Genomic DNA, 25,616 nt, shown 5'->3' with positions numbered 1-25,616 from the left:
AAGCCTCAGCTCCTCTACCCAGAGATTGAGGAATGACAATAATGATTAATTATATTACAGATTCCAAACTTTTATATGGTAAATATAATCAAAGATTTTAGCCCAGCTCTAGTGGCTCATGCCTGTAATCCTAGCTACTCAAGAGGCTGAGATCTGAGGATCAAGGTTCAAAGCCAGCTAGGGAAGGAAAGTCTGTGCGACTCATCTCCAATTAACCACAAGAAAACTAGAGGTGGCTCTGTGATTCAAGTAGAGGAGCACTAGCCTTGAGCTGAAGAGCTAAAGGACAACACCTAGGCCCAGAGTTCAAACCCCACAACTGACAAAAAAAAATTTAAAAACTACAAATTATATAAAAGTCAGGATTGATATTACAGAGGCCAACCTTTTATGAACCTCAGACATTATACACATACTTTAAGATACTTATATATCAATATATAAACAGTCAATTGCATGGTTTTTTTCTTTCTTGATAAAGGAATTAACAAAGGAGAAGTGTCAGTATAGCTAAATCAACAGATAATTTTCATTTAGGTTAAGTTGCCTTCTATAATCCTTTTTCTATAAGTAGGTATTCTTTCCTGAGTATAAGGAATGGATTTTATGCCAACAGGTATGGGACCTGCATAATATAATTCCTTTGGTCATTACAGGTATTTCATTAGCTTATTATTAAGACTAATTTTTCTCTGCAGTATAGTTACATTAGCCAAATGGTATTCATTTTATATACCTGTTTCAGTTTTATTTGAATAAGTACATGTGAAGCTAAGTTTAAAGTCAACACATCTATTAAAATAACTAAAATATATATTTAAAAACTGAGGATCTCAAGTACTGATGAGAATATGTAGGGACTGCTGGAAGTGTTAAAAAGCAGTCCACAGAGTATAAAACAATGGGGAAGTCTCCTATAAAGTCACGGGTAGCCTTACTTCTAGGTGTGGACTTTTAAGAAATAAAAATCTATGTCCATACAAAAGCTATGCAAAATGATTATAGCAGCTCTATCCAAATCATCAAAAACTAGAAACGCAGATGTTTCTCAACTACAAATAAAAACACTATGATAGTTCACATAACAGAATACAATTCAATGATAAAAAGAAACCAATGTTTGATATATGCAACCACTTATATGACTCTGAAATTTATTATGTGGAATGAAAGGCAAGGCACTGTCTGACTCCACTCATCTGACATTCTGGAAAAGGCAAAGCTTCGGGGATGGAGAATAGATTAAGAGGTCAAAGGAGACTAAGAGTAGAAATAGGGTTTGATTAAAATTGTAGCACTAGAAAAAAGCAAACAAACAAAAAACCTTTGGGGCAGTTGTATAATGCAATTGTTCTGTAGTTTTTGAACATTCATTAAAATTCATAAAACTAGACACTGAAAGGAGTGAATTTTACTACATGTAAATTAAAAACAGTATTGGAGAGGAGTCAATGGTTGACATATATGTATTTAGTCTTTTCTGACCATCAGCCATGATTTACTCCTTTGTGGACTCAGTATACATACTTGTATGGTATAAAGCTCTATCAAGGCAAGAAAAGTAGAAAAGGAACATAGGCCAGGCCAGATCAAGAACAGCCACTTAAATGCACAAAACAACTCATCTCTCCCCATCTCACATGGTTGACTGGGTCAGAGATGTGCAAAGGCCACTGGATATCACAGTAATGTCAAGAAAACTATGAGAAGGAACTTGAAGTGGAACTCTAAATAGTAATAGTAGCAATATTAGTAGAAATTATGAGATAGCAGCTGGCATTAGGTGTACTTACTATATGCCTTCCATGGTATTGTAAGCACTATATATACTTACTCCTCACAATTCTACAAAGTTGCATGAAATATTTTCCAGTGCACTGATGAGAACAAGAGACCTCTTTGGGTAAATGACTTGCAAAAAGTCATTTCATACAGAAAGACAAAGAGAAAGCATCTGAGGACCTATGCTCAGTGATGTCAAAGCCTACGATTTCCACACCACCAAGTTGCCTCCAAAAAAAGGTATCATGAATATCTTTAAAAGTATGAGTACTTATAAAAGTATCTATTACCACATATGGAGTGGTACCACACACCTCCAATATAATACTGTAATTAATTATTATTAATATAAGTAGAGTTATGTATGACCCTTACTCTTGAGAATCTTAGAGCATATATATATATATGTTTATGTGTTATATGTTTTTTATATACTTATTTATTTATTTACTATCCTTCAGGGGTATACAGGAAGCTCTCTTGTAGAAATCTCCATAGAATAAATTTTATTGGTGGTGGTGGTGATCACGGGGCTTGAAATCAGGAACTGGGTGCTGTTATTGAGCTCTTTTGCTCAATGTTAGCACTCTACCACTTTGACTCACAGTTCCTTTTCTGGTTTTGAGTGGTTAATTACAGATGAGAGTCTCACAGGAACTTTTCTGCCTGGGTCCGCTTTGAACAACAATCCTCAGGTATCAGCCTCCTGAGTGGCTAGGATTATAGGCATGAGCCATTGGTGTCTGGCCATGAGTAAATATTTTATTGAAGCAAATCATTTTTTTGCAATTTTTGGAATATTTATTTTTGTACTCTTTTTGGTTTTTATTCTGAAGATATTATATATTCTTAGCATTACATATATTTTTATTATATTTAAGTAGTTGTACAAAGGAGTGTCCATTTAGCAAGCAATTTTATGAATACATATATCTTGATCCATGTCACCTCTTTCAATATGTAATATAACTGACCACTACAAAAGTCCTTATACTGAAAAGTTATGGGGGTTTCTATAATAAATTTTCTTAAAACCAGGCATACTTTAATTTGCAAGATGTTTTGGAAAGATCTCTCCATATGATCAGTCTTGGAAATGAATAAAGAAGATAAACAAGTTTTATAGAAAGAATATGTAACTTCTTGGACCCCAGTAATACCAAGCCAGGAAGTAATCTGAGGCAGCCACATGGCCCTGGTACCCACTCAACAGTTGATCTGTCAGTAACTTGACACCACTGGAGCAGAAACGGTGTTACCCAAAGGGACCCAGACCACAGGAAGTCAAAAGCAGTATCAACAGCACACCATCTCAAGGATGTAGTCCTCAGCAAAGCAACATATTTAAAGAAGTAGACTTTTATTAGGATAAAACCTAGGTCTAAAACCTTATTTGGAATTTTTTTCTGACTACTAATGAACAGGGGACTCATGAATAAAATTCTCTCTTAGCGAACTGATCAACTGTGTACACCATCTTGCCAACTTACTCTTTAAAATGAACAGGATGAATAATTCTGCCCCCAAAATAGTTGTTACCAAGAAAAACCACAATCATGCAAAAATAAGATGCTTCAGAAGTGGCTCATCTAAAGAAAATCAAATAAAAATATCTCATGCAACAAATTATGTACAACTGAGTTTCAAATTTGTATGGTTCCAAAATATGATCATAGATATAAAAAACTAATATTCAAATGTAACCTAGAACTGTGGAGCTAAAGACTCAAAGACATTTGAAAGTACTGAAACTTCTTTCTAGAGTTACCGAAAAAAAGAATTACTTAAATGGTAACAGAAACTTAATTCTTGTGGTGTAAGACAAAAAAAAAAAGTGTGTTCCAGAATAGCTAGCTGATATGTCTGCAATCTATACAATCTCTGTATCTCACTATAAGAATGATATCATAAACATTACATTGAATAAACTTTCAGGAAACCTAGTAGATGTTTTCTCTGCCCTTCAAAATCCTAAATGCCTACAACAGTGACTCAACAAGGCCAGTAACAACAACAAACCCTAAAATTAAAATACATTGAGGGGTTAGAGGTGTGGCTCGGGTGGTAGAGACTAGACAAAGAGTGAATGTAGTACCAAGTTTGAGTGCCAGTCTCAAACCAAAAAAAAAAAAAAGAAAAGAAAAAACACTGAGACTCAGAGAATTGAATAATTCCGTAAAATCTTCTGAAAAGCTTTTAGAAACCAGGCTGAAAAATTCTATGATTTCTCTTTTCTCTCTACCTCTATCAAACACAGAAGCACTTTAGGTTATTTTTCAAAATAGCTGTAACTAAACTATAAGCCTGCTATTTTAGAAACACAATTTCAGGAGTGGATACTTCAAATATACTTGCAGGGAGCAGGCCCCCACCCCAAACTTTTTCATTCACAACATACTTTTTCTGGAAGCTGAGATTCAACTTCTTTCTTCAGTCTTCTCAGTAAAAAGGGTCTCAGGACCTTATGAAGACGCCTGATGATCAGTATAGTTTCTTCTTCATTTAAGTCCACCTAAGAAAGAACCTTACATCAATTTGAATTTTTAAAAAACAAGAATGAGTTACATAATAACATTCTATGCTATATTTATTATGTATGTTTTATACTAAATGAATCTTATATGCATTAAAACCAGGCTTTATGCCAGTCAGATATAGGCCTCCAAATTCTCTTCACACTTGGCTATCAAGGGGGAATAAAATGGCCTCTAAATGCATGTCTTTGTCTTAATAGCTAGTTGAGTAGAAAGTATCCCGACCCAGGTTTTGTTTAGTAGGGTTAATAGTTCAAACTTTTATGGAATCTGACTGGCAATGAAGACTGATTAGCAATGAAGACTGACAAGAGACAGAGACAGAATGGGAGAAAAGGGATAATAACTAATGTGTTCTTGCTTAAGCTGAAACCTTAAATTAGGCCCTTGATTTTAGTTGACTCATATAGACAGAATGAGGGGACAGGAGCTTGAACATGAAAAACCCTATTTTATGCTGGTGGGTCTTTAAGTCCTTCTACTTCAACTCCTTTCTTTTTCTCTGAACCTTTTCTTTGAACTCCTTTCTTTTATTCTTTCAAATTTATAAAATCCCCCTATCTTTCACCTTCCTCCTTTTAACCTCTAGGGGGCAGAGTTGATTGACATTACTTTCGGTAAATGAGCAAGCCCAATTAATTGTTGAGAAATGCAAATGTGCCCAGAGGGTACCTTAACTCTAAAAGGCCAGAGTTCAAACATGTATTTTCCTAAAACATTCTTAGTTGCTTTTCATTCTTATGGCTAAAGGATCACAAATCAACATAGCATGTACCCATTTCATTTCTTGCAATGAACCATACCTTCCTTTCAAAGAAGAAGAAATAACAAATTTGAAAAGAGCTTATGCCAGGTATTTATATACACATGAAGCAGAGGTTCTCACTAGAACTTGAAAAGTATGTGTGCAGACAATTAACACAAACTAGGTCAGATTTACACACAAACCATGTGGAAATATTTCAAAGGAAAGTTTAGGTTTATAATGAGGAAAGATTTGTGTTAGGTTTTTTATTCATTTGGTTGAGTTGTTCTGCTTAAATTAATTCAGCAAACATCTCCATGTTCATCCTCCTTATGTCCTGCTGTAGTTAAGGATTTTACTGGTTAGAAATACTCTGTGGGTGTCTGGGAAATATGTTGGTAAAAAGGCAAAGGGATTCAGATGCAACCCCATACTAGGTTCACAGGGGAAAATTATCCCTGGGTGGGACTGTATCCATCTGTAGATCAGTTTCATAAATAAAGCAGAACTGTAAACCACCCACAGAGGTTGTAGGGTTCCTGTGGCTCTATTGATTTTTAGCTTCAGGCCCTTTGGTTTCATTTCATTGTCTCGCAATAAAGAAAAACAAAAGTTAGACAAGTACCCTTTCACCAGTCATGGCAAATGGAGCATTAAACCACTGTTCAAATGTGCTGCAGCTCTTAAAAATTGTAGGGAGGAGGAAGTTGAGGAGGGCCCAAAGTTCAGGGAGCTTGTTCTGCAATGGCGTCCCAGTCAAGAGGATCCTTCTAGGGGCCACATAGTGAGTGTTCAACACCTGAGTCAGCTTGCAGTGATGGTTCTTCATTCGGTGGCCTTCATCCACTATCATGTATTTCCACCGGATCTGTAACAGGAAAGACCATGGCAGGATGAGCGACTTAAAAAGAAAACTTCCTCATGAAAGGCAAGGGTGTGTGTGTCAAAAACTAAAGAACTCAACTTCGTACGTGATGTGTCATGATATTCCCAAACACAAAACTACTTCAAAAACCAATATATTCCATATATGGCAGTTTGTGAAATGTCATGTTCAACCAGCAATGTTCCTCAAGGACCAGCAGTGATTTCTATTTTTTTTTAATTTTTATTTTTTCCATTCCAAATCACTACTTTACAAAGAAAGGAAAATGGGCCCAGAATAAAATGGCTGATCCTCTGTCTAGATTTCACATCTCTCCATCCAATGCTCTTTCTATTGATAGTGTGTTGTGACAAGTACTCTAGATTTCAGTACTATGCTCCCTCTGCTCAGAGGAAGAACAGGCTGAAGATAGCCAAATCACAGCATACACACAGCAACACCTGGCTTGTGAGGAATGGCACCAGCAAATAACTACAGCTGACATCTCCTTGGCTTCTTGCCTTCTTTTCTGTTACCCTAGCTGCCTATTACGTTTATGGCTCAGTTCGGTATTGTTTTTTCCTTTTATTTCATTTTGTTTGAATTGGTCACTGACATGAAAAAGTTGGAATATTTATATAAAAATCCGAACATTCAACTTTTTAAAACATGAGCACAAACAATCAGCCTCCCTCAGTTCATGCATCTTCCTCACCAGATCTAGAAGTCCTGTTCTATTTAAAATAAAACTACATTCACTGGCAGGTGATGCAATAATGTGATTCTTCCATTTATGGTAAAAAAAAATTAAACATAACAATGCCTAACCTATATCAATAGCATTTAAAACATTGAGATACTCATGGAAGTAAGTCCTCTTTCCTAAGGCTATAGGCCCTTTCCTCCCTCAAACCTTACCTTTCAGCCTTCTTCAGGTTTGCCTTTCAGTTAGTTACAGTGAGAACAATGGGCAAATGTTCTGCTAAGCCTACACATCCTTTACACCCTGGTGGCTGTGGCCATAAAAAGCATCTGCGGCTCAGATGTTCCGAGCCCCTACTGCAAAGCTCTTCAAGAGAGAAGGCAGATGAGCAAAGCATTATACAGTGTGTGCCCTCCTCATTAGGAGCACTGGTAACACCAGGGGGAAAGGAATACAGTCATCAGTTAGGATGGGATGTGCAGGTAAAAGAAACTGCCAGGTTGTTTTCCTTCCTCTCCCAACCTCCAAGAAAAATGTTTAAAAATATTTAAAGTGGTACTTTCAATGGCTCCAAACTTTCTAACAGCAGCAAATGAAGCCCAAAGACCAGAATATACTTAAAAATATATTCTAAATCGACTTTCCTGCCTAATTTAGCTTATGAAATAGTAAACAAGGAACCAGAGACCTTTGATTTTGCTATCGGGTGTACCACTAATTAGGTCTTCCACTTGGAAAAAATTATTACTCCTTTCTGTAGCTCTATTTCTCCAGCAACAAATAAAAGCAATGCATCTCGTTACCAGGAGTCTCCAATGAGTTTTGAAATACATATGCAGAAGACACAATATGAATTTTTTTTTAAAAAAGGATCTCAAATATACACACAGATTCCCATAGTAATATTGGAAACACATCATTTCTGACATTGCCCAATTCATCTCTGAGTGTAAGGGATAGAACACAGCATTGTTGTCAGTGCCATCTCAATTATTAAACCTCCCCTGGGCACACATTTCTTTTATGTTATTTCCTATGATACCATGAAAGGAACTCTCAGTTCCCAGAGCAAAGGTTTAATGCAGAGATACACCAAACCCCAGAAATAGGGATTCTGTTCAATTCTGGCTATAACTTAGTTTCAGATTATAATGGTTTCAAAACACCACAGGGTAAAAGAAATTACCTAGGAAAAAAATTAAGTTTTCATGATTTCTTTCATGAAAGACAGTACTTCCATCTTTCTATATGAACATATTAGGAGACACCATGATATAAATGGAAGGCAAAAGGCCTTTTATTTTCTGGGTAAAGGACAATTTAAGACATACAAATGGGGGACATGTAGGTCACTGAACAAACTCTTTGCCAGCTTTAAATAAATACTCACAAGAACAGCCCTGAGTAATTTGAACAATGTTTGTATATTAGTTTTCCCGGAAAAACCAAAATCAGATATAATACACATGTCTCAGCTTGGATAAATGCTCAGATGGAAAGCCTACATGGAATGATTCCTACTCACCTTTGAACACACACACACACACACACACACACACACACACACGTGCAAGAGAGAGAGAGAGACAGAGACAGAGACAGAGACAGAGAGAGAGGAATGCAGTTACATGGAGAATAAGCCAGGGCAACAAAAACAATTATTTCTTTCCAAGCATATTTAGGGCCATTGAAGAAAAGTACCAGAAGGAACCCAGGTAAATTTTCCTAAACAATTTAAACTCACTGCCTATGACAGATTCAATCACACATCCCAAGAAGAAAAAAAAAATAGCAGCATGAAAAAAAGTAAAACTAACAACCAAGACTGATGGAGGAAGGTGCAGGAGGAGGTCAGGGGAAGACAGACAGAAAGAAAGTAGCCATCCACTGATCAAATTATACTATTGAGGATAATTTGGGGAGTACTTTACACTCCATTGAGATAATCCATAATTAGAGATAAGAGAATCTTTTCAAAATAACGTACCTTTGCAAGAATGTGCTTGTCTTTTATAATGTACTCATAAGTAGTCAGAAGGACATTGAATTTGCCACTTCGTAGTTGGGGGACCAGGGACCGGCGCATGGCAGGGGTACCCTGAATGGAAAGAAAAATCATATAGATTACCCAATGGAAGTACGTGGGTGCTACTTCTCACTATTCATAGCTTAATGGACACAAGACAGATGATTCTTGATGTTAGTCATCTACTGACATATTATCCATGAAGAAACGTCAAGCTACATTGTACATATCCTGACCCTGTCCAGACCCTATAGGAAGGTGTTCCCGCTTAAGACTAAGGAAGGAAAAGCAAGAAGGAAATTGCAGTGGTGGGTGTAGTAAGGAACCCGCTGCTTGGCTGAAAGGCTCCATTTCTGAGGGAGCCTGCAGCAGGCAGGCCTGGCGCCTGGGTAATTGCCTGACTTTGCAGGAGCCCTCAACACAGTAGCAGCCTACAGTGAGCCAGTCGGCAGCAAACAGGATGTGCAATATTTGTCATTTGTATTACTCTCATCAGAAACCTCGCAATATGATAATTAACAATTTTCTTCTGCATTTCACTATCTGAAAGTAATTATGGTTTATTACAGTAATCTTCTTGGGATGATTAACTCTCACTGTTTAGTACATGATGTACATGACAAAACTTTACAACCAAATACAGTTCACAGATGTGCATATGGAAATGAAGGAAATAAGGGCCTACTTTTTTGCTTTTCTACATTTACATACAAATACAGCATTTCAAACCTTGTAAGAAATTTTCACCACAGAAGGAGCCCACTTGTCAAATTCGTATGTCCAGTTAGATAGAGTCCTATAGAACAACAAAAATAACACAGTGAAAAAAACCACTTGCATAAAAGTCAGTAGTTAAAAAGATGTTATTTTCAGACCTTGTTTTCTTAAGAGAGGCTAGAGAATATAAAGGATCACCAAGCACATATTTATTTTAAAGGTGTGGAAATAAGAGATAAGTTTGAAATAAGCCACATGGAATGACAACTTTGCTTGTGCTTCATTAAAAGAAAAAAAGCAACTCCTAAGAAAAAAACTAAAAATATAGAAAAGCTGGAAGCAAAAAGAATCTTAAATTTTAATATAGTACAGAAAATAGCAATTGCTAAGGTGATTTGGGGACTTTTAAACTAGCCATATAAATTTGGAGAAAACTTAAGAAAAAGAAATTACAGAACCATATAGATATATTAAATAGATCATGGGGGAATAAAGGGGAAAATACTGAATGCTTAAAAAAAATCCTTGAATGTATCACCATGATCTATGCAAACATAAGAGACATAAAATGTATAGTATGTGTAAATACTGTGGAGACAGGTAATTCGTATACGAAGGTCTGTAGGTCACCTTCACTGAGACACACATTTGGAAGAAAACACAAAAGGAATCCTTATTGTATTCAAGGTCCAAGTTCACATCAGCCCTGTAACAGATCCCAGAGAATCAAGCTGCAATCTGACACCCACAGCCAGATATGTAGTACCCCCATGGAACGTCCCTCACTCAAGAGTGCCCCCTAAAGACCAGTGAGGATACCCAAGACACTGGAAATGTGGCCTTGGCCAAGACTGTGCTTACAAAGCAGCAAAGCTGCATGTACACAGAATGTTCACGCTGAGGTTAGGTTAATGTAAAACTCATACTCAGGATTTTGATTTCCCCTCTCCTTTAAAAGATACAATGAAGCTGTTCAGATATATAATCCTCTGATCATGCACATATATAAGCTATATATGTATATTTTGTGCATGTGTATATGTACATATACAGTTGGAATGGAACAGGGAAATTTATTTTAATCTTACAAAAAATACCCACACCTCTTGCTTTTATGAGTCACTTTGGAGGAGATGACAAGTGAGCCCCACTATTCAGTGTGCAGACTGTATAGAGAGCAGCATCAGTGGCTGATAATAATCACTTGATCCAGTGCTTAACTAGCCATCAACAAGGCTGGGGTGGGATGGGGTGAGAAACTAAAACCTTAATTCAGATTACATGCTCCCTGGTAATCCTACTACATGCTAAGATTTTACCTCACAGGAGAAAGGAGGCCCGGCCAACCTAGGCAATCTACAGCACACAGAAGGGTGACTGTGGAATAAATGACTTTACTTACGAGAGGGGAACAATGATGAGATAGGGGCCATTGAGTCTTTTGTGCTCCATCAGATAAGTGATGAGTGCAATGGTCTGTATGGTCTTGCCTAGCCCCATTTCATCAGCTAAGATTCCGTTCAAATTGTTATTATACAGGGAAACCATCCATTCCAGGCCCTGGAGCTGAAATGAAGAGTAATTGCTTCAATTATCCAAGACCTGCACAGGTAATTAATACTAATACAACTCAAGTAAGGCTGTGACTTCTCCACTTCTCCATACTGTAGGCTGGGTTCCCCACCGTAGGCAAGTGCAAGGGAGCGGGGCAGGGGAGGGACAGAGGAGTAGGAGGGGGGAGTACCAGTGAAAGAAAGAACTTAAAATATGAGCCTGTAAGCATCCGGTCTGCTTGGCAGGTGCTGAGTGTTAATCAGATTTAGAAATGATGGGCTGTAACATACTGGTGGGATTTTAAGCAGCTTTGCTGCTCATCCCTACTTAGCATTTCACAGTATATGACATTCTAGAATTATAACAAATGAAGAAAACCCAAACCTACATCGATTCCAACCAATCCAAGAACAAAAAGCCAATGGGAGGATTAGAGGATGAACAAACCAGAAGGCAGGTTTGGCACACAAACTGCTGATCATTAGAGACAGCTTTCTCTAATGAACAGCCTTCCCCCTAGGTGCCATCCTCTCAACAAGGAAGGCTCGGGACCAGGAGCCAAGGTAACTCTGCTGGGTCCTTGGGAGGACATTTCTTGTCCTGGCAGAGAGACTTCCCAGGCAGCACACTGAAACTCTGCCATGTGTGCTCACAAAGGCAGCACACTGTAAGCCAAATGCCTGGACATTTAAAGCATGAAAGCAATGCAGAGACTCGGCTTCAGATCCCTCATCGTAAACAAGAAAGAAAGGTGAGGTATGAATGCAAAAGTGTTAAACTTCCCTCCTCCTACCCTCAATTCCCTTGCTCCATCATACCATCAATCATATGAAGAATATATGTGTGTATATATATGTGCACACACAATATCTCCATACATACATGGTAAAGCCAATTTAGCTTGCTTGCTAATGAAGTTATGATTAGAAAAATGTGAATATCAACTTATTATTCTGGGATTTTGTGTGTGTGTGTGTGTGTGTGTGTGTGTGTGTGTGTGTGTGTGTGTGTGTATGTGTGTGCAGGTACTGGGGCTTAAACCATGGCACCGTTCCTTAGTTCTTTTTTTTTTTCTTGGCTAAAAGCTGGCACTCTACCATTTGACCCACAGTTCTACTTCTGGATTTTTGGTGGTTAATTGGAGATCATCTCATGGACTTTCCTGCCTAGGCTGGCTTCAAATTGTGATCCTCAGACCTCAGCCTCCCAAGTAGCTAGAATTTTAGGCAGGAGCCACAGGCAACCTTCTACAATAGACAGAAGTTTGATGAGGGTGAGGCACTAGATCCACACTGGAAAGCCAAAAGAGCTAACCATGAGAGTGATGAAGAATACTTACAAAGGTGTTGAGTGACAGGAGGAAATAAGTACAACACTAAAAATTATTTGCCACTGATCCAAAACTAAACTTCTCATACACAAATATAGAAAGTCTGAGTTAACAACCAGGTCAGGTAGATTAAATGAAAAGAAAGCCACTCTGTAGGGCTGGAGGTATGGCTCAAATGGTAAAGTGCCTGCTTAACAAGGTTCAAATCCCAGGACCAAGGACTGCAATAACTGATACACAGTGTTTCCTATCATGATGATGTATCAAGAATGTATTCTTTTCTCTGAAAATTAAGTATACAAATAAAAACATTTCAAAAAACAACAACAACACAAAACCCAACACTCTGAACCTCTTGACATCGTGGTCTTTGGGAAAATTATAACTTTACAAAGCCAAAGAGTAGTCTGCCACATGTATGCAGGGATTGCTGGGAACCTCAAGACTCTTTCCAAACATTCACAAGACCAAATAGATTTTCATAGTAACACCAAGGTGTTTCTTGTCGTTTTTATCATGTTGACATTGGAACTATTGGTGCTAAAGCACTATGGGTAAAACCTGCTGGCACTAGTGTGACTAGAAGTCACACTCCTTCCATCTCTCCATCCCCACAGAAGCACATGACCGCACTGTAGAGTGGAAGGGACCAGATGCCATAAAGTTTGAGATTTACTGGTTTAAAGTACATGTTTCCCAAGCATATTTTAGAAGACACTAGTTTGTATGTTGCAAGTGAGATATAAAAATGTGGATCTAGGGACCAAAGAAGTTTCAGAATTTTAGCATGAATCAAAGTTACAGAATGCTGATGTACATAAAGGATTACACATGATTTTGTTGTTGTAGTCAGCAGTGTGCTAATGTGCATTATGGTTGACTGTCAAGGTGACTCTATGCCTGGTTAGTTGGGACAGTCCAGGGTTATGTTTGTTATCAATAACAAGAGCTCCTTCATGCTCTCACAGGTATCCAGATTTGGAAAAGCAAATTGTGTAACAGTCCTGCTTACAGCTAATAGTATGTCCTATGTTTATCTGAACACAAAATCCTAAATTTTAATTTTTTTCAACTTTTGAGGAATAATTCACAGAACAAATGATGCAATGACCACACTTTAGATAACACTATGAAGCAATCAGAGGCAGAATCTGGGAATCAACCTCCATTCCTACCAGCCAGATGGACCCTTATGTTTACAGCTGAGTTTGGTTTTAGGTTTTTTTTGGTAATGTGGTTTGAGCTCAGGGCTTTGTGCTTGCCAGTCAGGCCCTATATTTCCTGAACCATGACTGCAGTGATGGCTTACTTTTTAATCAAAGCAAAGATGCTCATAATTCTTATTCTAGCTTTTGAAAACTCATCAATGCATTAGATGAAGGCAAGTGGTTTAATTTATAGCATAAAATGGCAGCCACAACTAAAATACTCAGAGAAAGATTCCATTTTCTTCAGGATAAGGTGAGATGTTCCTTACCCAAACAGAATGAGGCTAGCTACTCCATTTTGAAACTGTTTCAAACATTAAGTTAGGATTTCCAATAAGAAAACACATCCCAAATCTACAAAGGAGAAAATGGGTATGGCGGGTCCTAGAAAACATGAAGAATGTACAAGTGCTAGGAGTAAAAAATGACAGACACAATGGGCAGATTCTCATAATTACCAGTGATGCGATCTAGAATGTGCCACTATCTCCCAAACCTCTCAAGTATTTCCATGAGTATGACAGCCTCCAATGGAATTCAGAAGTTTCCAAGAAAACACAAGCATGCCAACTACCTGATAATGCTTTAGGGTTCCATTAATGAGGAGGGCAGACTGCTTCTCCACCCTCTCTGAGATGGCATGGGCCACAGTGTAGTACGACTGCGATCCTCTGGCGCTGTACTGCATGCTGTATTCATCATCCACGTCTTGCTTGGCTGTTCTGAGAGGGACAAAGTGGAGAACCACAAGGGGACATCTTAGTAGGGGTGTCACTTCATTCAAAACAAATGGAGAGCTTCAAAGAGCTGCCATCAGTATAGTTTAGCAATTACTATGCCTCCTTGTGAAAATAATATGATTGGTGATCTTCACAATAACTAGGCATCATTACTATCTCCATTTTATGCCTTTGAAGAACTTGAGGCTAGGAGAAGTTATTTCCTTTGCCAGGTCATAAAAGGTGCCCTTGACCTCAGATACAGATTTGCACTTTGTCAATGGAGCTGCCCAGGGCTATTAAGAAACAAGGACAAATCCTATTCACAAAACACTGGCCAGAGCTTGGAGGACAAGTGGGAAGGTATGAAAGAAGACATCAAAAGGGCAGGAAAGAAAGAAGTAGTCTTCTGTCTTCTATCCCTTGTTTATGAGGTGGTATTTTACTCTATATGCAATAAGGAGCCACTGAGCATTCTTAAAAGCTTCTGTGAAGGAGCAGGGATGGGGCAGTAAAACAAAGGTCTGCAGCTATGAAGAAAGGAAGAATGTCTTAGAAAGTCTATTTCTGTTTCTTGGGGGGGGGGAAAGCTCATTTTTTAAATTCTTTTCATTGTAGGCTGTTTCACCACCAGGGATGTACATTCCACTGATAATGGCAGGACAAACTGGAATGATGAGAAAGAGGGTAAGGGCCATTTGGGGCAGAATAGATGTCTACAACAAGACAGGACCAGTGATGTTTCACATTTTGGCTTCTGAGTATTTTGATGCCATTAACAGATGTGGAAAGGCAGCAGAACCACCAGTTAAGAAATAATTTTGTCAAACTAACTTGTGACAGAAGTGAAAGTGACAGGTTTAGAAATCCAAATCCAGGAGTGAGCCTGAGCTAGAGAGATTAGGATATGGGGAGGGAGGGAAAGGAGAGGGCAGAAGGAAAGAGAGAATGGAAGAAAGTAAGAGGGAAGGAAGGAGGGAGGAAGAGAGGAATATTGGAGAGGAGAGGATGGAAGTGGAGAAAGGATGGAGGGAGATGAGCAACATGGAGCCCTTGAACCTTGGGATTCAGAGCTCAGAAGTGACCTCTGAGGTACTGAGGACAGTTTCAGATGAAGGGTGAGCACAAGTTCGTCTCCCTTCCTTAAACAGAAACTTTCTCTTTAAAAGAAAGTTCCCACAGCCCTCTCTAAGGGCTACATACTCAATGATCTGCTTAGCATCCTTCTCAGAAACTTCTTCACTGTTTGGATCCAGAAGTATTTTTTCTTCAGTTTCCTGCCTAGTGGATTCTTCTTCCTCATCCTGGAGAAGGAAGAGAGATAAGGAGAGAACTACATTGTAACAAGTGAATTTATGATTGACATTTTCTAGAAAGGAAGCAAACAGTATCCAACTTCACAGAGGAATGAAGTGAATGCAAGGTAAGGGGGAGGGATAAATGCAACATCTACATAAACCAGGAAATTCATCATTTCATGTTGCTCAAAATCACAGAATGAGTGAATGGAAAGGACCTTTCATGATCCTGTTGGTCATTGGTTCCCAAGAATAATATGTAAAAATCATGCCAGTAAGATGTGTCCTTGTCATTATTTAGTTATTCAGAGTCCCACAGAACACATCTGCTCTTTCTTAGTAGTATCCTATAGACTTCTCTTCAAAGGTAGATATTAGGGTTCTCCATACCCTCCTATATCCCCTAAAACACCACCACAACAAAAAACCCTCTCTGTGATCATGCTGTGGACTCTGAAGGCCTCCCATGCTTATTGTAGAGGAACCGGAACTTTTGTGCATCCTGTTGTGTGTAGCTACTTCCCACCACACATTTCTAAGCATCCAGGAAAAAAAACTCATTAATTTGCAAAGGATCTATTATCTTCCTACCCTATAAGGCATATTATACCATATTCCATGGAGCAATTGAAAGTGTCACTAAATATTTATTATGTCCATTACTAGCCTAAAAGTAAACCATGTTTAAAGATAACAGTGCATTTCCATAATTCTTCAAGGGAGAGTATCAATGCTAAAATCAAACCCAGGATGACAGACCTCTAAGAAGCCTGGGAGGGGAGGCTGAGATAAGGACTCAGTGCCTCAGGGCTGTGCCTTTGCCTCTTAGGGAAGAAAACTGGGAGTGACATACCACAAGTGTCTATGATTGTCAGTCTCTGGTTAACCAGCCTACTTTATCTTACCTCTATCCCTTTGGCTCTCTTCCTAAAAGAGAAAACTATTCCAGTAGCCCATTTATGGATCCACTCACCCAAGTAAGCAAGACATGGAAAGATTAGCTGAGAAACAAATTATCATGGCCCAAATGTATGTGGGTTTTAATGGCTATGCCTTATTAAATATAATGTCTATTATATTAAAAAGTAGTACAAGTTCATGGTAGATTAACTTAGAAAATAAAATTTAAAAAAAAGAGGGAAAATGGTCATTGCCCTAAAGTCCTGGTAAGTATTTATCAGTTAAGCTGCTTCTCTCTGGTCCTTGGTGTTTGAGCTATGGTCCTCTTTGTGGCACAATTCTTCTATGCTGGTAATCACTAGACTGAATGACTACATAGTAATAATGCTATAGCAAAGGAGACAGAAATCAGTCAATCCTTCTACATATATTTATTATACTAAGCATTTCATAATTGACCTAATCAATATTTTTGTTATTTCTAAGTTACTATTAAAAGCATCCAAGATTGCCATTTTAGAAACATTAAGTACTCCCTCAAAGAAACTGAGAAATGTACTTCTCTTTGGGTAAAAAGTATATCAAATGATTCAATGAGAATTACATTTAAAGAGAAATCGAGAGGATCAATAAATCAAGTCCATGTTGCCCTTTATATCCACGTTCTCAGGCTCACAACTTCAAATAGACTCTATAGCCGAAAGAACTTCACAATTTTTTAGGCAGTTAACTCTCAGAGTGAACCACTTGGAGGCACAGGATTGCCTTTCCCAAAGTAATCCAACTTCAATTCTCCCTGAAAGTCATTTTCACCATCTCCAATTTAATGCCAGCTTCTCTTTACTTGGTCCCAAATGAATTCAGCATTTTCTAGGCCTCCCCATCATCCAGAAGCCCCCAAGAGATCACAGAAGTACTAGACATGTACCACCAGGGCTTCTGTAGATCCTTGGCCCAATTCTCACCCAAAATCCAACCTTGGAGAAAAAAACAGTGGACCACCTCAAGGATACAATCTATGCTCAAGAAGAACTTCCATTCCCCCCCACCAATTTCTGATTCAATGAATGCCAAAGAGAGATGCATACATACCTCCTCCTCGTAATCAGAGTCACTTTCTTCACTATCAGATCTAGGGGCAACTTCATAACTAAAAAAAAAAAAGAGTAGAAAATAGGCTTAATTTTGTGAAGATTATAAAACACCAGTAGACACACATGACATTGATCAATTTGACGATGAGAAATCAAACAAATAAATATAGAACCACCCTGTGTTCCAGCAATTCCACTCCTGGTAATTTACCCAAGAGATTATAAAACAGGATACAATAAAGCCATCAGCACAATTATGTTCATTGCTGCACTATTCACTGTAACTAAGATATGGAATCAGCCCAGATGCCCCCTAATGAATAAATGGATCAAGAAAATGTGCACAGTGGAATTTTACTCATCCATTAGAAAAAGAAATGATATTGTACCATGTAAAGAAATGACAATACCTGGAAAAATTATTTTAAGTGAAGTAAATCATTCCCAGAGAGACAAAGGATGTATGTTTTCCCTTATATGTAGAAGTTAGGTTTAACTTATAACCTTATAATAAATACATTGGGTGGTAGGCAACACAGCTATGTTGTTTTAGTTTCAAATATTTTATAAAGCACACCCAAACTTACAAAACCCAAAGGACACCAGTAATTCTGTTTTCCCTCCTTACCCAGGATTCATTTCCAACCAGGCATCCAGCTGACTGGCTTTGGGTGCTTCTGGTCCAAACAGGACCTTGCCAGTTTCTGTGTGAGTCACTTTGACAGGCAGGTCACTCATCTGACTGCTCTCATCTATCGGCTAGAAAAAGGGGAAAGAAATCACATCACCACTGGATATGAGGATGATGTTCTCTCAGTTTTAGGCTGAATATTTCTCAGACTTTGTTTTCCAGCCTCTAAAACGTTTTCCTGTGTTTCAAAATTTCATCACCTAGTGATTCTGAGTGGGAAAAGAGGCCACCACCCACCAAAGGAACTGAAAGCAGGGGCCTCTTGGAACCAAGGTATAGGCCAAGGTGTAAGCCCATGTGAGGAGACAGAAGTTCCAGGGAGTGGGAATAAAAGGCCCACTGGAGGAAAAGAAAACCATGGCATCAGCAATGCCAGTAAAGTAACATTGGCTGGGTTAGGTCCCACCTGTGCATTCCTTGGATCAGTTTTTATAAGGTAAGGCATAACACTGGGTCTAATGAGTCCAATTCTCCAGTATTCCTGGAGGTCTGGTGAGTTACCCTTTGTCCTATAATAGGTTGCACATCCTTGACCTCAAAATCCAAAATTTTGAGTGTCACCATGACACACAAGTGAAAAATTCCATTCCTGACCTCATGATTGGTCACAGTCAAAACAGAGGCATATTAAAATAATATATAAAATCATCTTCTTATAATATGTAGAAGGTGTTTATGAAATATAAATTAAGTGTATGTTTAAACTCAGATCTCATACCCAAGATATCTTATTATTCCTATGTAAATATGCCCAAATCCCCTCCCCCCCTGCAAAAAAAAAAACAAAAAAAAAACCAAACCTCTAAATCTGAAACACTTCTAGTTCCAAGCATTTACATTGAAGGATATTCAACCTGTAACATACTCCCCTCTTGTACAAGGTAGGCATGGACAATTTTGGTCATTTGGAACTAAAATCCTCTCAATCTCCATGAAACAATCACTGGAAAACCATAATTTTACTGAGAATGATGAAAAACACACTGTATCTTATGCCATCTAATTAGTGGCTGATTTGACATCTAGAGAATTAGGGTGCTTTATCTAAAACCGAACTACTAGATATCTAACTAAATCATCATAGATATGAGTATGGCAAAGAAAATAAAAGGCCTGGCTTATATGAAACCTAGAGAATTAACTGAGGCTAAGGTGAAGTTTCATTTCTAAACTACATGAAAAGTTGCTTATTCTGAACATTATGACAATAAGTGAAATTGAGAGGTAAGGTGTATTTAACCTACTCTAGAGAACAAATTGTCTTTAAAAGACCTGAAAATGGAGCAATCCTATGCAAAAGAATACTACTGATTATGAGGCAACTGATTTCTAGAAGCAGGTCCCTAGGTATGATGTTTAGAAATGCTACATTTGTGAATGGTTCATTATATATTTCCTGAAGAGTAATAAAAAAAAAGAATGTTTAAGCAATTTATTATTTCAAAGAACTTTTCCTGACTCTTAAAGTTTTGTGGTAAAATAAACATAGCAAACACTATCAGCTATAATTACGATTACCATATAATTTACTGTTCCAATTAAGAAAAAAAGTGATAGCAAAAGCAGTATAAAGGCTTCATTCTATAACTTATAGGAAACCAAAAAAGAAGCCAAAAAGAAAGGGAGAAAAGCAGGGTGTTGGTAGCTCATGCCTATAATCCTAGCCACTCAGCAAACAGATATGAGGATCACGGTTCAGAGCCAGCCCTGGTAGAAAAGTCCATTAAACTCTTATCTCCAGTAAACTACTCAGAAAAAGTTGGAAGTGGTGCTGTGGCTCAAGTGGTAGTGTGCTAGTTTTGAGCAAAGGACGCTCAGGGACAAAGCCCAGGCCCAGAATTCAAGCCCCAGGACTGGTAAAAAGAGAGGAAGAGAGGAGAGAGGGGGAAGAAGGAGGGAGGGAGGGAGAAAAGGAAAGAAAGAAAGGGGAAGTGAAGGGAGGGGAAGGGAGGAGAGGGGAGGAAAGGAAAACAAAAAAATGTTCAAACCCCTGTACTTCTTTTTCCCTACTTCTTTCAGCCAAGCCCTGTCAAGAGAAGATGCCACGTATTAGCAATTATTCATACAAATAACCTTAAGAGAAGAGAAAGCTTCCTCTATACTACCACCTTTCCCTCTTCTATATGGGCCACAGCAAGGGTTCCAAGCCCTGTCACTTAGCATGGCCACATGACACTTCTTCCTCATTAATGTAAAAGGTCATTTATACACTCACAAGATAAACAAGGAAACCTAACATTTGCTATCATTTTCCTTAGAAAAAAATCATATCTTGTTATCTTGAACTACTATAATAAAGCTTATTTTATTGCTAATGCTGTGCCTCAAAGAAAATTAGAAATCATTGTGGCTGGAATTAGAATTTTGGCAAAGCACTAAATGAACACAGAGACTAATAAGAATATTATTTCAAACAAACTGAACAAGATGTCTACTTTGCAAACTTCCACCAACAGAAATAGCATGTGGGCAAATTAAAGGAGTGGAGAGGGAGAAATATATGTCACAGGCCCAAGATCAGTAGTTCATTTTCCCAAGAGATAAGAACACAATTATATGAATATGTTCCATCTCTCTCATGTGTTTGCTCATTACAGACTGAGGGGCAGCATGCTTAGGTAAGGCTGAGCTTTTGCAAATGGGGAGTCAGTTCTGTGCACTCTACTATATAGTATTCTTCCCTAATAACAGCTCACTTAGGGTTTCTTACAGATTAGATATTTATTGCAATTTTTCCTTCCTTGTGATGTTTTATAGTGGTTAGCCAACATTTATTTTCAAGAGGCTTCTGCATCCATCCAGGCTGTGAGCTCCTAATAGGAATCATGAGCCCAGTGACTCTGGAATGGGAAAGCACTGCCCCCTGAAGCATGCTCCTTCCCAGTGCTTCCAGAAGGCTTATTAGCCAGGGGTTGGTGACATACCTGAATCCTAGCTACTCAGGAGATTGAGATCTGAGGAGCTCAGTTTAAAGCCAGAGGGGGCAGGAAAGCCCATGAGACTCTTATCTCCAATAAACTACTCAAAAAGCTGGAAGTGGAACTGTGGCTCAAGTGGTAGAAGGCTAGCCATGAACAACAAAAGCTCAGGGATAATGCTTAGGGCCCTGAGTTCAAGCCCCAGGACAGGTGAGCAAAGCGGGGAGGAGGCTTATCAGGGTCTCTGAGAGAAAAAAGTGAAAAGTGATTTGAACCAAATTCCTTCTTGTTCTGCTTGGTTATTGTGCTTCCCTATTGTGAGCCACTGGACAGAACCTTGAGGGTTCTTTTTGTTTTTTCCTAAATGTAATTAATAGATAATTGCATCTTTGGGACTCAGTAGATATGAGAAATACTAGGAAAAGTGTAGGACTATGCCTATGCAATTATGTATAGAATCTACATTATAAGCCTATAGAAAGGTCAAAGAATATATAAACATATAGGTTTGTATATTTTTATAATTTGAAATTAGTAAAAACAAAGGAAGCTGGGTCATAGTTCATATTTCTGTATTATCTACAGGCCAAATGTAATTATGGAATCACTTTATATTACACATAGTCACAAATATATGGTTATCTGTGCACTGGAAATGGCATACAACAAACTTCCTTAGGTGATTAGCAGGAAGTAGATCACTTCTCATTTTATCTTTTTCATATTATTTTAACCTTCTACTATGCTAGTCTTCTATAGTTTTTACTTCAAAATGATTAGCTGGGTAAAAATAAAATTAGGGTGCATAGAGGTTATGCTGCAGGTACAACAGGGACTCCATTCTGCAGGACACAGTAGCAATGGATGTGCCTTTCTTACCTCTCCATCTGGTCCCAGGGCAGACTCCCCTCCCTCGGCATTCTCCTCGGCCTTCTGCAAAATAGCAAGCAAGGTCAAATGTTACACGTAAATCAAGAGAACAGGACGGGACGTCATGGCAACTCTTTAAATGGTTGTACAAAGGAACTGCCATTCAACAGAGCAGTTTACTTTTTGTTTTTATTTTTTCTTTGCTATCTGAAACAAAGCCTGTGTTGTGTTAGTAACTTGCAGTGAGTCATTTAAAGACAGATGTGATTCAAGTCCAGCACACTAGAGATTTGTGGATCATATCTTTAGGGACCCAAAGAGCTTAAGACATGGCAGAATCAAGAGAGCAGTCAGAATTGGAATCGTACTTCTCATGTTTGGCATGGTGAAGACAAATCCTAACATAATTAGCTCGACTATCCTATTCCCTGAGCAAGTTTTCATCAGCAATGAAGAACAGCATTCTAAAACTGTCCATCAAAAATAAGCTCTGAGCTGCTCCTGGGTCATAAAAATGTGAAATAATACAAAACTCTGTGAGTTCCCTGGATGTTTTCCACTCTACCTAATTGGCTTTCATAATACACAATATTTCCATAGTGTGTGCATGGAGAAAGTAATGCAGATATTACATTCTCAGGAAGAGTTCTGTCATCTACCGTTTCTCAGTATTCAGTATCTCCAGTCCACAAACCTCCATGTGCCTCAAGGAAAATGAAATGATTAGCAAAGGTTATTTCACATTTTATACAGACTCAAGAAAGTCTCAATTGCAATCTATACAAAACCATCTAAAATGTCTTCCATTTACAACAACCTTTCCGGCACGTAAAATATTCTAACCTGTATAGCACCTTTATTTAGTTTTAAGGTTATGAATAAGCTACACTATTCTATGTAATTCAACTTAGAGAATAAAACTGTAGTTGTTTCCTTAATCAAGATATTTAAGAAAAATGAATTTTCCTCCTTTAGGCTCTTTGGCTAATTAAGAATATAGAGGGGCTGGAGATATAGCCTAGTGGCAAGAGTGCCTGCCTCGGATACACGAGGCCCTAGGTTCGATTCCCCAGCACCACATATACAGAAAACGGCCAGAAGCGGCGCTGTGGCTCAAGTGGCGGAGTGCTAGCCTTGAGCAGGAAGAAGCCAAGGACAGTGCTCAGGCCCTGAGTCCAAGGCCCAGGACTGGCCAAAAAAAAAAAAAAAAAAAAGAATATAGATATTGATATGACATCAATATTAATACAACCTTGTTCAATTAAGGCACTCAAACTATTGATATGTTCTGTCTTCTATAAAAATATTGAAATAGTATCTTCACAAAGCAACTTTTCTGAAACTGTTTAATGTTTAAGATCTGTCCTCTGTTCCTACAATACCAGGGAGGGTCCATAAATATCTGACATTTCTGAATTCTCTTTTAATGCGATTTTCTTACAAAATACATCTATCTCTGCATGTCAAGGAACAAGGCATAAAATAATGTAGCTCCTACCCAAGAGAAATAACCCCTTTGGGTATGCCCCCCAATTTAAGATTTCTCTTAGTGTTACTCAGAAGTGAAAATATTTACAAGCTCAAAGGCATGACAGGCCAAGCTCTCCACAAGGTTGGGGCATAGAAAACAATGGCAGAACTCCTCTGTTCAGAAAAGAAACTATGCCTGAAGCTTCTATTCTTGGGATTCAGGCACTATACTCAGAGGACAGTTTCAATTAATGGGAGAAAGTCAATTAATCCTACCATTCTTTCCACACAACCCAGATATAAGCTACAAATTTGGCCAACAAAGAAAATCAAATGAGACAATAAAAAAGCCAATTTCAAATATCTAGCAAGTGGAACTGGATCACCATTTCAATGAATAGCACATTAAAAAGCTTGAAGCACCATAAATGAATAGAATCAAAACTATTCTGCAGGCTACTCTCCTATGAATATACTATGAGCGAGCCTGAGTGTTATCGGAAAACTGCCTCATAATCAGACCTTTTCATCACTTAAAGTCCCCTAAATATTCTGTAAAAAGTCATATTAAGTACAAGCCACTTGGTTCTGGAGTTAAGACAAATTGCATGTGAATCTCAGCACTGTGACTTAGTGGAAAAGACCTTAGCTGTGTGATTTTGAACCAATATGCTTCTCTTTATGACCTGGTTCCCTCTTGTCAGTAATACACCAAAGACTGCTTCAGAACTGGGCCACAGGTCCAGATAAAAATCCAGAGTTCTATATGATACTCACCCAAAGTGTCAGTCTCCACAATGCAATGTCTGTAATTGAGACTGGGTATGGCATTGCCTGAAAACTGCCTCAGGATGCTAGAAGAGCAAGGATTTCTGTTCATTGTGTTTACTGAGGTTTTCTCATAGCCACAGGGGTGCCTGGCACTGAAAAGTCACTCAATGAATACTTGAGATGAAGGAATAGCTGAAAGTTTTAAGAACAAGGACTTTCCTTTAGCATATATGATGATGATGGCGGTGATGATGATGGTGATAATGATGATTTTAATTAGTGCCAATATATTTGCAAGTTTAAATGGTGACGTGTTGAAAATAACAACAATGATATACCACTTGTTTCTTTAACTTGAAGTTCGTTTCACTTAGCATCATCTTATGTGTTCATATGGGCATAGCTTTTGGGTTACTGTGGTCGTCTGCTAGGACTATCCTAAACGTGTACTAATTATTCCTGATGAGAGAAACCATAGAGTTCATGTTTCTTTGTGTCTGGCTCACTTCACTTAGTATGATTTTTTTTCCAAGTCCTTTCATTTCCTTATGAATGGGGCAATGTCATTCTTTCTGATAGAGGCATAGAATTCTATTGTGTATATGTACCACGTTTTTTTGATCCACCCCATGTTTTTACCCCTGATACCACTGTAACTGATTTTAGTACCTTGGATATTGTATATACATGCATTGGAACTAGGGAAGGGAAAGGGAATACCAAAATCAAGAGACAAAGGATAAAAGGACAAACCAATGCAACAGCAATACTTACAAAACTATATGGTGTAAACCAACTGTACAACTTATGGGGGGGAGAGGGAAATGGGGAGGGAGGAAGCGGGAGGAAAATGAGAGAGGAGGTAACAAGTGGGATAAAAAATGTACTCACTGTCTTACATATGAAACTGTAACCCCTCTGTACATCACTTTAACAATAAAGAAATAAAAAACAATGGTGGTGTGACCTCACTCATGCATGCCCTGTCCTTATACAGTTCTGCTATGATGTTATAATAGGTGAAACCCAAGTATCTGTCTAATCTATGGCATGAGACATGAATATGTCTCAACATACTTTAGATTCTCTCAGCTGCGTAGTGATATCTAGATGGTATTCACTGATAAACCAACAGTCTCATATCAAACTGATGCTTTATTTCCAAAGAGAAAACAAAGCAAAGCAAAATGAGTCTCACTCCACTATTCAACCTGATACTAAAGATTAGGATCAGTGCTTTTGTTTGATCTAACTTTGGACAATCTCTGAGGTTAAGCCTCTGGTGAAATGGCCTGTTTCGAATGTAGCAGCTGCTATGGTGTTTCCTCCCACCTGAGAAATCTTCATACATAATTATCTGTATCATGGAATTGCCAACACATGATCACAATATGACAGGCTGGTATCTGCACTTAGATCCA

The 25,616-nt window shown here is 38.3% G+C and overlaps 1 protein-coding gene across 5 annotated transcripts in view; it reads right to left on the bottom strand.

Moving 5' to 3' along the window:
• The window catches only part of Smarca2 (SWI/SNF related, matrix associated, actin dependent regulator of chromatin, subfamily a, member 2), a 171,687-nt gene that overhangs the window by 90,510 nt on the left and 55,561 nt on the right, over positions 1–25,616 (bottom strand). For all 5 annotated transcript variants that reach the window (XM_048347869.1, XM_048354923.1, XM_048362341.1 and 2 more), the window contains exons 10-19: positions 21,964–22,017; positions 18,104–18,234; positions 17,474–17,531; positions 15,387–15,487; positions 14,039–14,186; positions 10,775–10,938; positions 9,385–9,451; positions 8,617–8,727; positions 5,687–5,929; positions 4,181–4,294 (exon numbers count right to left, since the gene is read on the bottom strand). In XM_048347869.1, the coding sequence (XP_048203826.1) occupies positions 4,181–4,294; positions 5,687–5,929; positions 8,617–8,727; positions 9,385–9,451; positions 10,775–10,938; positions 14,039–14,186; positions 15,387–15,487; positions 17,474–17,531; positions 18,104–18,234; positions 21,964–22,017 (1,191 nt within the window). The remainder of the gene's footprint in view (positions 1–4,180; positions 4,295–5,686; positions 5,930–8,616; positions 8,728–9,384; positions 9,452–10,774; positions 10,939–14,038; positions 14,187–15,386; positions 15,488–17,473; positions 17,532–18,103; positions 18,235–21,963; positions 22,018–25,616) is intronic.

Source organism: Perognathus longimembris, chromosome 1 (assembly GCF_023159225.1).
Source record: "Perognathus longimembris pacificus isolate PPM17 chromosome 1, ASM2315922v1, whole genome shotgun sequence".
Lineage (NCBI taxonomy): Eukaryota > Metazoa > Chordata > Mammalia > Rodentia > Heteromyidae > Perognathus > Perognathus longimembris.
The sequence above is the reverse complement of the archived record's forward strand: the minus strand, read 5'-3'. Positions and strand labels throughout refer to the sequence as shown.